General features: G+C 37.9%; 1 protein-coding gene across 9 annotated transcripts in view; it reads left to right on the top strand.

Annotated features, from left to right (window-relative positions):
- The window catches only part of TDRD5 (tudor domain containing 5), an 82,260-nt gene extending 66,329 nt beyond the window's left edge, over positions 1-15,931 (top strand). For all 9 annotated transcript variants that reach the window (XM_025285549.3, XM_044942786.2, XM_044942790.2 and 6 more), the window contains exons 15-18: positions 5,911-6,093; positions 6,847-6,990; positions 10,600-10,780; positions 15,257-15,931. In XM_025285549.3, the coding sequence (XP_025141334.2) occupies positions 5,911-6,093; positions 6,847-6,990; positions 10,600-10,780; positions 15,257-15,504 (756 nt within the window). In that variant the 3' untranslated portion in view covers positions 15,505-15,931. The remainder of the gene's footprint in view (positions 1-5,910; positions 6,094-6,846; positions 6,991-10,599; positions 10,781-15,256) is intronic.
- Positions 15,932-16,390: the final 459 nt, after the last annotated feature.

Below are 16,390 nucleotides of genomic sequence, written 5' to 3'. Positions count from 1 at the left end.
ACATGTTTCAATGCCATTCTCCCAAATCTTCCCACCCTCTCCCTCTCCCACAGAGTCCATAAGACTGTTCTATACATCAGTGTCTCTTTTGCTGTCTCGTACACAGGGTTATTGTTACCATCTTTCTAAATTCCATATATATGCGTTAGTGTACTGTATTGGTGTTTTTCTTTCTGGCTTACTTCACTCTGTATAATAGGCTCCAGTTTCATCCACCTCATTAGAACTGATTCAAATGTATTCTTTTTAATGGCTGAATGTTACTCCATTGTGTATATGTACCACAGCTTTCTTATCCATTCATCTGCTGATGGACATCTAGGTTGCTTCCATGTCCTGGCTATTATAAACAGTGCTGCAATGAACATTGGGGTACTCGTGTCTCTTTCCCTTCTGGTTTCCTCAGTGTGTATGCCCAGCAGTGGGATTGCTGGATCATAAGGCAGGTCTATTTCCAGTTTTTTAAGGAATCTCCACACTGTTCTCCATAGTGGCTGTACTAGTTTGCATTCCCACCAACAGTGTAAGAGGGTTCCCTTTTCTCCACACCCTCTCCAGCATTTATTACTTGTAGACTTTTGGATCGCAGCCATTCTGACTGGTGTGAAATGGTACCTCATAGTGGTTTTGATTTGCATTTCTCTGATAATGAGTGATGTGGAGCATCTTTTCATGTGTTTGTTAGCCATCTGTATGTCTTCTTTGGAGAAATGTCTATTTAGTTCTTTGGCCCATTTTTTGATTGGGTCATTTATTTTTCTGGAGTTGAGCTGTAGGAGTTGCTTGTATATTCTCGAGATTAGTTGTTTGTCAGTTGCTTTATTTGCTATTATCTTCTCCCATTCTGAAGGCTGTCTTTTCACCTTGCTAATAGTTTCCTTTGATGTGCAGAAGCTCTTAAGGTTAATTAGGTCCCATTTGTTTATTTTTGCTTTTATTTCCAATATTCTGGGAGGTGGGTCATAGAGGATCCTGCTGTGATGTATGTCAGAGAGTGTTTTGCCTATGTTCTCCTCTAGGAGTTTTATAGTTTCTGGTCTTACGTTTAGATCTTTAATCCATTTTGAGTTTATTTTTGTGTATGGTGTTAGAAAGTGTTCTAGTTTCATTCTTTTACAAGTGGTTGACCAGAGTTCCCAGCACCACTTGTTAAAGAGATTGTCTTTAATCCATTGTATATTCTTGCCTCCTTTGTCAAAGATAAGGTGTCCATATGTGCGTGGATTTCTCTCTGGGCTTTCTATTTTGTTCCATTGATCTATATTTCTGTCTTTGTGCCAGTACCATACTGTCTTGATAACTGTGGCTTTGTAGTAGAGCCTGAAGTCAGGTAGGTTGATTCCTCCAGTTCCAGTCTTCTTTCTCAAGATCGCTTTGGCTATTCGAGGTTTTTTGTTTTTCCATACAAATTGTGAAATTATTTGTTCTAGCTCTGTGAAGAATGCTGTTGGTAGCTTGATAGGGATTGCATTGAATCTATAGATTGCTTTGGGTAGTATACTCATTTTCACTATATTGATTCTTCCAATCCATGAACATGGTATATTTCTCCATCTGTTAGTGTCCTCTTTGATTTCTTTCACCAGTGTTTTATAGTTTTCTATATATAGGTCTTTAGATTCTTTAGGTAGATATATTCCTAAGTATTTTATTCTTTCCGTTGCAATGGTGAATGGAATTGTTTCCTTAATTTCTCTTTCTGTTTTCTCATTATTAGTGTATAGGAATGCAAGGGATTTCTGTGTGTTGATTTTATATCCTGCAACTTGACTATAGTCATTGATTAGTTCTAGTAATTTTCTGGTGGAGTCTTTAGGGTTTTCTATGTAGAGGATCATGTCATCTGCAAACAGTGAGAGCTTTACTTCTTCTTTTCCAATTTGGATTCCTTTTATTTCTTTTTCTGTTCTGATTGCTGTGGCCAAAACTTCCAAAACTATGTTGAATAGTAATGGTGAAAGTGGGCACCCTTGTCTTGTTCCTGACTTTAGAGGAAATGCTTTCAATTTTTCACCATTGAGGATAATGTTTGCTGTGGGTTTGTCATATATAGCTTTGATTATGTTGAGGTATGTTCCTTCTATTCCTGCTTTCTGGAGAGTTTTTATCATAAATGGATGTTGAATTTTGTCAAAGGCTTTCTCTGTATCTATTGAGATAATCATATGGTTTTTATTCAATTTGTTAATGTGGTGTATTACATTGATTGATTTGCGGATATTGAAGAATCCTTGCATCCCTGGGATAAAGCCCACTTGGTCATGGTGTATGATCTTTTTAATGTGTTGTTGGATTCTGATTGCTAGAATTGTGTTAAGGATTTTTGCATCTATGTTCATCAGTGATATTGGCCTGTAGTTTTCTTTTTTTGTGGGATCTTTGTCAGGTTTTGGTATTAGGGTGATGGTGGCCTCATAGAATGAGTTTGGAAGTTTACCATCCTCTGCAATTTTCTGGAAGAGTTTGAGCAGGATAGGTGTTAGCTCTTCTCTAAATTTTTGGTAGAATTCAGCTGTGAAGCCATCTGGACCTGGGCTTTTGTTTGCTGGAAGATTTTTGATTACAGTTTCAATTTCCGTGCTTGTGATGGGTCTGTTAAGATTTTCTATTTCTTCCTGGTCGAGTTTTGGAAAGTTGTACTTTTCTAAGAATTTGTCCATTTCTTCCTCGTTGTCCATTTTATTGGCATATAATTGTTGATAGTAGTCTCTTATGATCCTTTGTATTTCTGTGTTGTCTGTTGTGATCTCTCCATTTTCATTTCTAATTTTATTGATTTGATTTTTCTCCCTTTGTTTCTTGATGAGTCTGGCTAATGGTTTGTCAATTTTATTTATCCTTTCAAAGAACCAGCTTTTGGTTTTGTTGATTTTTGCTATGATCTCTTTTGTTTCTTTTGCATTTATTTCTGCTCTAATTTTTAAGATTTCTTTCCTTCTACTAACCCTGGGGTTCTTCATTTCTTCCTTTTCTAGTTGCTTTAGGTGTAGAGTTAGGTTATTTATTTGACTTTTTTCTTGTTTCTTGAGGTGTGCCTGTATTGCTATGAACTTTCCCCTTAGGACTGCTTTTACGGTGTCCCACAGGTTTTGGGTTGTTGTGTTTTCATTTTCATTCGTTTCTATGCAAATTTTGATTTCTTTTTTTATTTCTTCTGTGATTTGTTGGTTATTCAGCAGCGTGTTGTTCAGCCTCCATATGTTGGATTTTTTAATAGTTTCTCCTGTAATTGAGATCTAATCTTACTGCATTGTGGTCAGAAAAGATGCTTGGAATGATTTCTATTTTTTTGAATTTACCAAGGCTAGCTTTATGGCCCAGGATGTGATCTATCCTGGAGAAGGTTCCATGTGCGCTTGAGAAGAAGGTGAAATTCATTGTTTTGGGATGAAATGTCCTATAGATATCAATTAGGTCTAACTGGTCTATTGTAAAAAAACACAAAAAAACAGCCAAATGTTTATGTACACACAGCTTAGAGTTCCCCATAACCCATTCCCCTACATTTCCTATTTCACAGAGCAACCATTTTCATTTCTTTTAACGTCTTCCTTTGGAATATGTCTCTCATTTCTTTCATTAAATTGCATCCTTATATTGTTATTTCCTTATTTTTCAGTTTTAAGCATGTATGGCCTTCCCAGCATGAGAGATGAAGGTTTAGTTCTGTTTCATCTCTTGTCCCCCACCCCAGACAAAAATATCCTTTCTGTTCTCTCATCATCTTACTAATATATCAAACTTTCCATTAGATCACCATTCATTCAATATTTTGTTATTGTGACTCTGTAAATGCTATATACAGTCAAGTAATATGTGATGTCAAGTTTTCCTTTCCTGCATAACTTTTATTTTCTCTGGTGTTAATACTTCTTTCCAAGTGAATATACAGTAAACAATTGACTTTGTACTCAGAGTACTGTCCTGTCAATTTTAATACATGTACAGATTTATGTAACCACCACCATAGTCAGGATGCAGAATGGTCCCATCATCTGAAAAAACTCCCTAATGCTACTCCTTTATAATCACATCTCCCCAAATCCCTAATCCCCTAGCAAGCATTTATGTTTCCCGTCACCATAATTTTACCTTTTCAGGACTGTCCATTAAGTGGAATCATGTGATATGTAACTTCCCAATAGAAGCGTCTTTGATTCAGCATAGTACCTTCATTTAAATCATTGCATGTGTCAGGAGTTCATTTCTGTTGATGATGAGTAGTATGGTGTAGATGTACCACAGTTTGTATATCCATGCATCCATTGAAGACATTATGGTTATTTAATGTATGAATTGATCTTCTATATTTTGGTATGAATAGATCTTTTATAAATATTCATGTATAGGCATTTTAATAAACATAGTCAAGAGTCGGATTGCTGGCTCATGTGGTAAATGTATGCCAGATTTTTCCAGACTGGCTGTACCATTTTGTATTCCTGCCAGCAGTATATGAGTTCCAGTTGCTCCATATCTTATGGGCACTTGATATTGTCAGGAATTTTTATTTTTAGCCATTTTCATGGGTGTGCAGTAGTGGTATCACAGTGTGGTTTTAATCTGCATTTCTCTAATGACTGTGATATCGACCATCTTATCATGTGCTCATTTGCCATCCACATGTATTTCTTGGTGAAATGCCTGTTAAAGTCTTTGGCCCATCTTTTGAATGAGTTGTTTGTTTTCTTACTTTTGGGTTTTGAGTATTCTTTATATGCTCTGGATAGCCCTTTGTCAGATTTGTGATTTTCAAATATTTTCTCCCACTTGTAGCTTCATTCTCTTAATGGTATCTTTCATATAGGAAAGGTTTTTAATCTTGAAAAAGTACATCAGTTTTTTTTTTTTCTTTTATGTACTGTGTTTTCAGTGTCAAAACATCTTGATTTAATTTTAGTATAAGGGGTGAGATTTAGGTTAAGGTTATGGATTTTCAGTGGTTTTAGTGCTATTTGTTGGAAAGACTATGCTTTCTCTGTTGAATTTTAAAATATTTTTTGATGTCATATCTTACATCTTTTTGTTTTAGGTATCTTTTAACTACTTATTGTAGATATAGACAATTTTACTTTCAACTTTCCTACTAGCTTTATAAGTAGTTGATCTGTTACCTTTACCATATGTTTGCTTTTACACATTGAGATTTTTCCTATGATTTTTATATGTCTAGTTGTGATCTTTTCTGCTTTAAGAAGTCACTTTAACATTTCTTGTAAAACTGATGCTAAACCCTTGTAGATTTTTTGATGATGGCCATTCTGACCAGTCTGATGCCTCACTATAGTTTTGATTTGCGTTTCTCTAATAATGAGCAACGTTGAACATCTTTTCATGTGTTTATTAGCCATATGTCTTGTCTTTTTTGGAGAAATGTCTGTTTAGGTCTTCTGCCCACTTTTTGATGGGGTTGTTTGTTTTTCTGGTATTGAGCCTCATGAGCTGACATTAAATGAGTGGCTCTTGTTTTCATTCTCACTTTATACCCTCAATTCTAAAAAAACTTCATAGGAGTAGTTCCTGAATTTTTGCAGTATTTATGGTATAAGTTTGGTTTGCTTCTCAGATTTTCCTCCTAAAAGCTCAGGATTCCACTTTCTCAGGACTACTTAATAAGTTGTCCCTTGTCTGATTTCCTGTATCCAGAACATAGGTGATGTTTTCCCCTCTTATTTCTCTTTGACTGTAAGTTTATACCTTGAATCTATTTCATTTTGGTGCTGTGTCAGAAGGGGAGAACGTAATGAATTGTATATTGAAACTGCCGTCTTTACCCAGAGTCAGGAAAAATTGTAAATCTAAATTTCAAAATGTATTCATATAGGAACAATAAATTAAAGTTTTTCTAATTAATTTAATTAATTAATTAATTTAGTTTTTCTAAATTAAATTTTTTTCCTCATCACCTAGGATGAGATCCCCACTGGAATGCCATGCCTGGAGTCAGTAACCATAGGTGATGATATTTGGGATGAGAACTGGTTACCTTTGCAGGCTAAAATGGGAAAAGAAAGTGATGCTGCCTCCCACTTATTTACCTCAAGCCTTGGTGGAAAGAAACCATATTCATCATGTAAAGAAATACCACAGAAGGTTAGATCCTTGGGAAAACATGAAGAAAATCATTACTGAAAAAGGAGCTGTCAATGTAATTGTCCAAGCCTCAGAAAAGCTGTACATACTGCATTTCATGCGGATTTCTCAGACAGTAATTCAGAAGAATGCATTTCCTGGCCCCTCCCTCCCTGCAAAGAAGACAGTGTTAGGGATGGAGACAGAATGAAATGGCAGAATAAACCGGACATATTGTGTCTATCTACCCTATCAGTTATTATGATTTTTGTTTTATCGTTGGCACCTAGTCAAGGCCTTAGAAACTAGAAATAGAGTGTTTTCCCTAATTTAATTTTTGTTGCGCTCACCTTATAATGTCTGAATCTGAGTGTATTTACTAATATTGGACCCTATATATTTAAATTTTAATTGATTTCCCACTGGCTACCAGGAAGAAGATACATCAACACTTAAGTTTCTGCTTGTTATTTGTGCCATTTTAATACTGAATGATTAGAAAAATCATCTAGCCATGAAAAATGTACTCAAGCTGATACTACAAACAGCATCATACTTATTTTTATGAGATCTGTGTATTCAGAGGAATTCAGTGTGTTGGGTATGGACCAGTAAAGCAAGGGGGAAAACTCACATTGATATTAGAAAGTTAATATCTTTTCTTGTTCAGTTAGTACCTACCTCCTTGCCTTTACCTTGCCCAGGTTATTCTCCATATGAATCACGTGGCACTATATCTCCATTTAGTGTTGCAGTATTTTTTTTTCTCTGTAGGATTGGTGTTTTTCTACACCCAAAGATATATGGGATGATTCATGGCAGCCTTCAGGCCTTATGAATGGAATGAAAGTAGAAGTTCAAATACCAGAAGGACTGGGTGCTCAGGAAAAACATATTGACACAACCAGGATTCAAAAGGTAAGTGTCTAATGAGTGTTACTGTGACAAGTTTTTTATGAGGAAGTGCTTTCAGTTTTAGAAGGTGAGATTCTGGTGAATGATCCCTCTCTCAGCATTTGGTAGACTACATATACGTAAAAATGTATGTTTATTTAAAAATTAATTTCAGTTATCTTACTATAGTTATTCATCTCTCCAGAAGAAAATTCTGAGCCTAGAATTAGAAGATTGATTAAACATTAGGGATAGAGAAAAACAAGTATTTTCACTTAGCCATGCATTTTAAGTTCTGTATCTGCCCAATCATCTAGGCTAGTTTTTTCTTTTTTGTTGCTTTAGTGGAAAGCACTAATCCTGGAATAAAATCCATTTGTTTTGTGTTTCTCAAATATTTTATGAGCATCCTGAAAATAGAAGGACAACTTGTGTGAATCATGAAATTTGGCTAATGGTCTCTGTACTTTTGTGCAGTACACTGAAAATGAAGGACTTCATGTCTAGACTTGTTAAAAAAGCAGAGTTGTGGACGATGAACTTTCTAAGTGATATATTTTCTGCAGAATGTGATTACTTTGCATGAGATTATTGATAAAGTATGCTGTATTACATAAAACAGTCTGTTCCGTAAATGTAGGTTTCTTAAAGCACAGATTTAGTTTTAAGATAAAGTTTTTTGTTTTGTTTATCCATGCATCAGCTGATGAACATTTGCGTTATTTCTGCTTTTCTGCTATTATGAATAATGCTGCTATGACGTGTGTGTATGTGTTTCTACGTGGATGTATGTTTTCAGTTTTCTTAGGTATAGACCCGAGACTTGAATTACTAGGTTCTGTGGTAATAAATCTAGGCTCACTCCCCCCACCCCCAGTGGCTCAGCATTAAAGAATACACCTGCAGTGTAGGAGACACAGGAGATGTGGGTTTGATCCTGGGTTGGGAGGATCCCCTGGAGACTACCCCCTCCAATATTCTTGCCTGGGAAATCCCATGGACAGAGGAGCCTGGTGGGCTACAGTCCATGGGGTCATGAAGAGTAGGTCATGACTGAAGCAACTAAGTGTGCGCACATGCACACAAACACACACACACACACACACACGTGGTAACTCTATGTTTAGTATTTGGAGGAACTGCCAGACTGTTCCAAGCAGTTGCACCATTTTATATTCCCACCAGCAATCTAAAAGTGTTCAAATTTGGTCCACATCTTTGCCAACACTTGTTATTATCTAATTTTTTAAATTATAGCCATCCTAGTGGGCATGAAGTTTTATGTTATTGTGGTTTGGGGCTGTGCTTTTGATTACATATGTTAATGTTTTATAAATCATGAACATATTTCTTGGAAGTTGCCACTAACCTCTGGTTCCATAAGGGTATATTTTCAGACAACGGTGAAGGAGTTTTTCATTGATAACTATAGAGGGAGAATCTGGCAGAGCAATGCATCTTGAACTGCAGTGTTCATAGTGATCACCTGAGAACTTTGTGAGACTGCAGATTCTGATTGAGCAGATCTGGGCTGGGGACTAAAGCTCTCCATGTCTTACAAGCTTACAGGTGATGCTGACGCTGCTTGGTGGTGAAGCACACTTTGAACAGCAGTGCTCTACACTGCTCTTAACTTTTCACTTACGTGCTTAAACTGACCACAGGTGCTTGCTTTCATAGTGGCATACAAATTTAGTAGGCATTCACCTATGTTCTTTTCTTTTTTTCAGAGTGAAAGTGTCAGAATGCATCTTAAATGTGTTTTAGCAATTTGTCTTTCTTCAAAATCATATTTATCAGGAAAGGAAACAGATACAGCTTGTAGAAAACTATTTCTGATTTTGACTGAAGGGAATGGTAACCCACTCCAGTATTCTTGCCTGGAGAATTCCATGGATAGAGGAGCCTGGTGGGCTGCAGTCCATGGGGTTGCAAAGAGTCGAACACAACTGAGCAATTAACACATACTTTCACACACTGCTAAAAATAGTCAGCAGGGCTTAGTGTAAAAACACTTGCCTGGGAAGTCTATAATTTAGAGCTTAATCTTTACCGCAAGTTTGAGCAAGTTCCCTTTTGGGGCCTTAGTGTATCCATCTGCAAAAACTGATTTTGACTAATGTTCTTTCCAGCCATAAAAGCTTATCATATTAATGTTTACTTAATTATCATCGAAGCTTCATTTTAAGAGAGAATAAACTTAAAGGGTAACTAAAGCACATGTGTGAAGTTGCATAAATTAAGCAAAAATTTGAATCCAGGTCTTTGCTTTCCTGAAGTAGCATATTATATGGTAAGGTAACTATGTGGGCTTTAGGAGATTTCATTTTTGCTGCCCACAAAAAGAAGCACAGCCATTTGTATATAATGTAATTGTATAAGCCATATCCTTGCCTGCCATGTTTAAAAATGAACAAGGTTTTTTGTCATGGAAGAGAAAAGGAAAGCCAACTGATATTGAATGTCTTAACACACCAGTCTAAAGAACATATAAAGCTACATTTTCTATTCATATAATTTTTACTCGTATAACATTTTTTACTCGTACATATAACAGTTTACTCTAGGCAGATCCCCAGACCCTAAGCCACTTATGTGGGTTTATTATGGCAGCTCCTAATGAGGCCCGAGAGTTGGTGATGGACAGGGAGGCCTGGCGTGCTGTGATTCATGGGGTCGCAAAGAGTCGGACACGACTGAGCGACTGAACTGAACTGAACTGAATGAGGCCCACCTAGTTGTGTTAATGCCGGTTGCTGTCACTTTATCTTCTAATGCCAGTTAGAAGATAAATGGTCTGAGTCACCCTGGACTGTAACTATTTCAGCAATGCTCTGTAGGAAGATATAGGATGCATCGATTAAAACTTGGCACTTCATTCACTTTAGCCCAAATTGAGGCTTTGTTTGGGGATTCCATCTTTTCCTCTCAAACCTTGGTTCTTAGTATTCCATTTTGTCAGTTCTCCTGAGGAGCCTTCCTTTAAAGCCGTTGTGTTCTCCTAGCATCTTGTTGGTGCTGCAGACGCAGTTAATGCCTCCTTCACAGGCACCTACAGGCCAGGTTCTGTTTCTCTAGCTGAGAACCATGAGCTCTTCAGGGACAGGCATCGTATCTACTGGGGTGGTGTGATGGAGCAGGGAGTGCATAGGCGAGCCTGAGTTTGTATCTCTGCCTGTCCCTTACTGGTTGACACTGGATAACTTGCTCCGCCTCTTGCAAAAAGCATTCTGCTAAGTGAGAGAAGCCATAATACAGAAGACACAATGACACCTAAACTAGAAGAACATTTTGATGTTTCAGCAAAGAAACATGTGCCAACCGCCCAGCACTGTGCCTGACACTGAGTGCTCAGTGCATGCCATTTCTCTCCGTTTCCTGCCATTTTCCCCTGGCTGTGCATAGCAGTCCTGAGTACCAGGTTTGCTCATGATACGTGTTCAGTAAGCACTTCTTAAATTCATGGTCCCTCAGTTAGAGAAGGACTTATTTTCCAGAGAGTATCTAGACTCTTAAAAGTAGGGAGTTTTATTTATGATATGAAAATATTCTTTTGTATATAAATGAGGAAACAAAACAGTTCTTACTGTTAAATTAACAGTGACTTTTAATGCTTTTGCCCCAATTCTGTAGCAATCAAATGTCACGAGTGCCTCAGATTCTCCCGCGTTGCCCAAACTGGAGGAGTTCTACATCTCTCTCATCCAGTCACAGCAGTCAGCAGAAGGCAGCCAGTTTGAGCCTAGCAACATTCAGACTCCACCAAAGCAAATTCAGCTGTCCTCAACTCCCACATTGGTCAATTCTGGGCCAGGTAGGTTCACAGACAATTGACAGATGCAGTGGTTTGCCGTGTTGCTGAAAACCTTGATTTATATTTTTCAGAACATTACTTGAAAAATTATAAACGTTAGCATTTGTCTCAAATCCTCGTGTTATTTTTTTGGACTTAGTTCTTCCTTTTTACTTTGCCACTTTTCCTTTTTTCTGCAGTTTGGGGAGATGGTCAGGTTTATGCCCCTTAAAGCCTGCCAGCTTTTAAGTATGAAATTCTGTGAGTTCTGACAGATGAGTACAGTCTTGTAGGCAGCACTGCAGTTATGATAACAGAGCGTTTTTGTCAGCTGAAAAGCTTCATGTGTCTTTGCAGTGATTCCCTCTTACTCCTCGTCTCATTGGCTTTCTAGAATTTCATATAAAGGAAATCATAGTATGTAGTTTTTATGGCTGCCTTCTTTCATTTAGCACAGTGTTTTAGAGATTCATCTATGTTGTCGCCAGTGTCTAATGTTTTTTCTTATTTATTGCTGAGTAGTACACAGTAGTATGGACATAAAACAGTTTGTTTATCTGTTCACCAGATGATGGATTATTTCCAGACTTGGGTCATGAATAAAACTGCTGAGAATGTTCAGCTCTTTGTGCAGACATGTATTTTTTATTTCTATTCATTAAGTACCTAGGAGTGGAATTGCTGGGTCATATGCTGATTGCATGTTTAGCTTTTTAAGAACTGTCAAAAGGTTTTCCAAAGTGACTGTGCCATTTGGTAATTCACATCAGCAATGTACTTGATTGTTGATTGCTTTGTAATCATGCCAACATACTATATCTCCAATCTTTTCAATTTTCCCAGTTTAGTGGATGTGTAGTGGTATCTTACTGTGGTTTTAATTTACACTTCCCTATTTACCAGTGATGTTGACTGTGTTTTCCTGTGTTTATGTGCCATTTGAATTACCTGTTCAAGTATTTGTGCATTTCTATTGGATTATGTTTTTATTGGCTTGTAAAAATTCTTCATTCTAGACACAAAACCTTTGTCAGATGCTTATATTGCAAATATTTCCAGGTATATGGCCTGAGTTTTCATTTCCTTAACAGTGTTCTTGGAAGAGCAAGTTTTCCTTTTGATAAAATCAGATTTGTTAATTATTCTTTCTTTATGGTTTGAACTTTTTGCGTCCTATTTAGAAATCTTTCCTAACTCAAATTATTAAGACTTTCTCTTACAAAAGTTCTGTAGTTTTAGGTCTTACGTTAGGTCTGTGATCCAGTTGTTAATTTTTATATGTGGTGTGGTATAAGGATCAATGCTTATTTTGATTGCATATAAATATTCAGTTGTTCCAGTATGATTTATTGAAAAGGCAGTTCTTGCTCCATTTAACTGCCTTGATGTCTTTGTCAAAAGCCAATAAGTTGTGTACGTGAGGGTCTGTTTCTTGACTTTAATTGTGTTCTCCTGGGATTATGTCTGCCTTTATACCCCTGTCTTGATTTCTGTGGCTTTATAATAAGTCTTGAAATGATACAGATTTGTTCGTTTTTTTTTAATTGCTTTGGCTATTCCAGGTCATTTTCTATATGAATTTTAGGATTAACTTAGTTTCTACAGAAAGCCTGCTAAAATCTTTATTGAGATTTAAAAAAAAAATCTCTAGATTAATTTGGGGAGAAGTGACGTGTTAACAGTATTGAGTTTTCTTATCTATGAGCATAATATAACATTTTCTTGTTCTGTGCTTAATATGTTCTTTTCCTGTCTGGTGTATTTTTCATCTCAGAAGTTCAATTTATAATCTCTAGGGTTTTTTTTTTTTTGTATCTTCCCTCTTTCTCCTCTGCATGCTCATCATTCACTTCTTGACTACTTTGAGTGTTCTTGTGACAGCTGTTTTAACACCCTTATCTTGTGATTCAAGCATATGTATCATTTTTGCATTCTGTCATCTGTCATTTCTGAACTGGCTTCTGCTGAATGGTTTTTATCTTGATCACAAATCATATTTTTCTGCTTTTTTGCACATCTGATAGTTTTTTATTAGATGGCAGGTACCGAATTACACGTTGTTGACTGAATGACTGAATCTCTTTTTCTTCTCTCTTTCCTTCCTTTCTTCCCTCCCTCCCTGCTGTCTATATAGTACCTGTCTATCGTTTGGGGGTAATTAAATAATCTGAAATGGATTTGATTATTTCTGCATTTATTTTAGATTTCATTAGGCTGATTAGAAAAGCCTTTAGTCTGTCGGCCCTGCTAGGCAGTACCTTTCTGAGGGTATTGATGGGACTTGATGTACTACAGGTGTCTTTACACTGTAGCTGCTGGGAACACAAAACGTTTTGCCCCACTTTAAACACTGGAGTGATTTTTCTGGAGTGATTTTTCTGCCTACTCCTTTCAGATAGGTTTTCTCCCTGGCCTTGGTGGCTTTCTCACAGGCATGAGCCAGGTCACTTCCCAGCCTAAGAGTGGAGCCAGATCACTTCCCAGCCTAAGACTGAAAGTGGCCTTTCTGCAGGTCTCCAGCTGCTTCTTTCCCCATAGCTAGCTGCCTTTGCACTTGTACTTACCCCCACGGATTCCAGCCACCTTTGTTGTTGTTTAGTCACTAAGTCGTGTCCGACTCTTTGCGGCCCCATGGACTGTAGTCCTTTAGGCTCCTCTGTCCTTGGCCTTCTTGAATTCCAAGCTCTGTCTTCTCAGCGCAGTGAGACCTCCAGGCTCAGTGTGGACTCTCCCTCCCTGTACTTCAGCCTGGACTTTATCTTGACAGTGAACTCAGGCGCTCCTAAAGCTTACTCCATTTGTTTCCCATTTCTCAGGGATTGCTGTCATGTAAGCTTGTTGGTCAACGTCTGAGAGCCATTGTTTTATTTATGTTATCCAGTTTTCTACTTGTTTAAAGCAAGAGATATTGCTTTTCAATCCCTGTTAAATTAGCATCATGTCTGGAAGCTGAAGTTTTGTTGCACTCCTAAATTCTTTCATGTGTCCCTGCTTTCATATTTTTATACCTTTTAAAATCTGAACTCATCAACGGCTTCACGTAAAACCCATTATTTCACTAGGATTCACCATCTCTTTTTCACTTCAGTGGGCATTAATGATAGTCTTGTGTTCAGAGTTTTACTTGTTAGAATACCCTGTCAAATTCTCCTTAATTTATCACAAATGTATGGCACATATATCACACGCCTAGTGCACTAGATGTTAAAGATGGAAAGATGGATAGGATATTAGATTGTGCCTGCTTTTTCTGAGTTTTTTTGAAGTCTGTTATTTTAGGGTCTAGAGCAGTGCTTTTCGGAATGTAGTCAGCATAGCAGCACTTGTCTGTGAAGCATTTGTGATGATGGACAACACAGTAGCACTTCACTTAGCTCACCTAGATTTTCTTTCCTAAAGCAGGACTTTCTTGAAGGAAGCAGTGTGTTGGCTTAGGTGCCGGCACCAGCTCCTCCCATCGTAGGCAGGTAACAAACAATTCATAGGCCAGCTCCTTCAGTAGCCCTGGTCCAGAGTACACACACAAGGTGCCTCGTAACCTCCTCTTTGCTCTTAGGACCTCTTGGCATTGGAGTTCCCAACACACTGCTTCCTTCAAGAAAGTCCTGCTTTAGGGAAAAAAAACCTAGGTGAGCTAAGTGCAGTGGTACTGTGTTTTCCATTATCACAAATGCTTCATAGACAAGTGCTGGTATGCTGACTACATTCCAGCAATTTGTCTCATGGAAAAGACCCTTCTTCTTAGTTAAACGAATTCCCAAGGAATTCTTTTTATGGCTGACAACTGTTTTTTTGGAATTTCTTAGCAAACACAGTCTTCTTCAGTTTTGTTTTTACACCAGCAGATGTGGAATTGGAATGACTTTGGCAATAGAGAAGGCCTATGGGACACTAGTTTGCTCACTGCTGGAAGGAAATAGGAGAGCTTAAGGATTCTTTCCTGGAATTGGAATTATATCCAGTTTATTTTTATGATGTCCTCAAAAGAGATCTCCCCTTCCTTGTTCACAAGTACATGTTTTTCCTCTCATCTCTGACCTCACTTTGACCTTCCTCCTCCTTTGATCTCACACTGACAAGAATTTATCTTGATGCATGATCCCCCCATCTTCATTTCCTTTCCATTGTTGACTGGTTTCTGAGCTTCATTCTCTCTTGATTTGCCATTGGTAATTTCACCACCTAACCTTAAGATGGGGTTTCCTTGGTGGCTCAGTGGTAAAGAGTCTGCCTGCCAATGCAGGAGACGTTGGTTCAATTCCTGGGTCAGAAAGATCCCCTGGAGAAGGAAGTGGCTACCCTCTCCTGGAAAATCACTTGGACAAAGGAGCCTGGTGGGTTACAGTCCATGGGATTGCAGAAGAGTCAGATGACTTAGCAATTCAACAATGACAACAACAACAGATCATAAGATTGTTGTAACAGGTGTTAGTAAAGATGTAGAATGGGAGAGTGTGAGGACCTCCTGAAAAGACCTTTGTTTTCTTTCTTTTTCAGTGGAAGGCTCCCCAGAGAGCCTAGAGAATGAAGATTTTTCTAGTAGCTCTGCTATTACAGTGTTCAAAGATACAAGTCAGGGAGCCGTGGACCAGCTCTCTTTGATTTTGTCTCCCGAGCACCAGATTTCTCAGAAGTTCTACATTCCTCGAAGCACAGCCACTGCTGCCTTAGGAGCTGCCGCGAGGCTCGCCACATCCAACAGCCTCCTGCACTGGTACCCCAGTGTGAAAAAGATGGAAACATGAGGGCCGTGGGGAGGAAAAGGTCAACCAGAGGCTTAGGGTGTGATGCCTTCCCAAGTCAAACCAAGAAGAGGTATTGAGACAAAAACAGTGTTTTGTTGACTAAGTTTCAAGACCAAGTTGGTGCCTTTGTCTTTCTGTGCAGCCCTTTGTTAGCTTTGTTATGCTCACAGTCCCCTTTGTTGTGTAAGTATTGATTTCTAATATTCATTATCATTTTCATTGATGATGTTTATTTTTCTTAGAGTTTTGTTCGCCTTTGTTCAATGTAGAAGTTTAAAGGACTTTTTAGTTTCTGTGTTTCTATAAATGTTTTTCTTGTATATATCAAGACTGATAAATGTAAGCTGAAAAACTAATGTTTTGTGATCCATACTTAGCAAAAAATTGTCACAGCTCTGTCTCCAGAAAGCGGATGACTGACTTTTAAGGCTGCTTTTCCTCATTTGAAAACTTCTATACCATAGAGAGAATCTACGGCTCCGATCTTCGGCGTCATTAATTCTTTGAAATACTAGGATCACTAAGAAAATCCACACCATGAATCTTTGGTCATGTGAACCCTTTTACATTAAAAAAAAAAAAAAAAGATGAAGCTGTCTTTCAGTGTAGGCAGTTTCGTGAAGACTTAACAAGAAAATTAGAGACCAGTTGTTGAAACTGAGCTGAGCCATCTCAGTCATCATAGTTCTCTGGCGCCTTAATGTAACAGTAGCTAAACAGTGGTATTGTTTAAGCATTTATAGGGCATGCATTTATAGAGCACTTGTGAAACACTCAGTCATGTCTAACTCTTTGTGATCCCATGGACTGTATAGCCTACCAGGCTCCTCTGTCCATGGAATTCTCCAGGCAATAATACTGGAGTGGATAGCCATTTGTCCAGGGA

Source organism: Bubalus bubalis, chromosome 5 (assembly GCF_019923935.1).
Source record: "Bubalus bubalis isolate 160015118507 breed Murrah chromosome 5, NDDB_SH_1, whole genome shotgun sequence".
In the NCBI taxonomy this organism is placed as follows: Eukaryota; Metazoa; Chordata; class Mammalia; order Artiodactyla; family Bovidae; genus Bubalus; species Bubalus bubalis.
The sequence above is the reverse complement of the archived record's forward strand: the minus strand, read 5'-3'. Positions and strand labels throughout refer to the sequence as shown.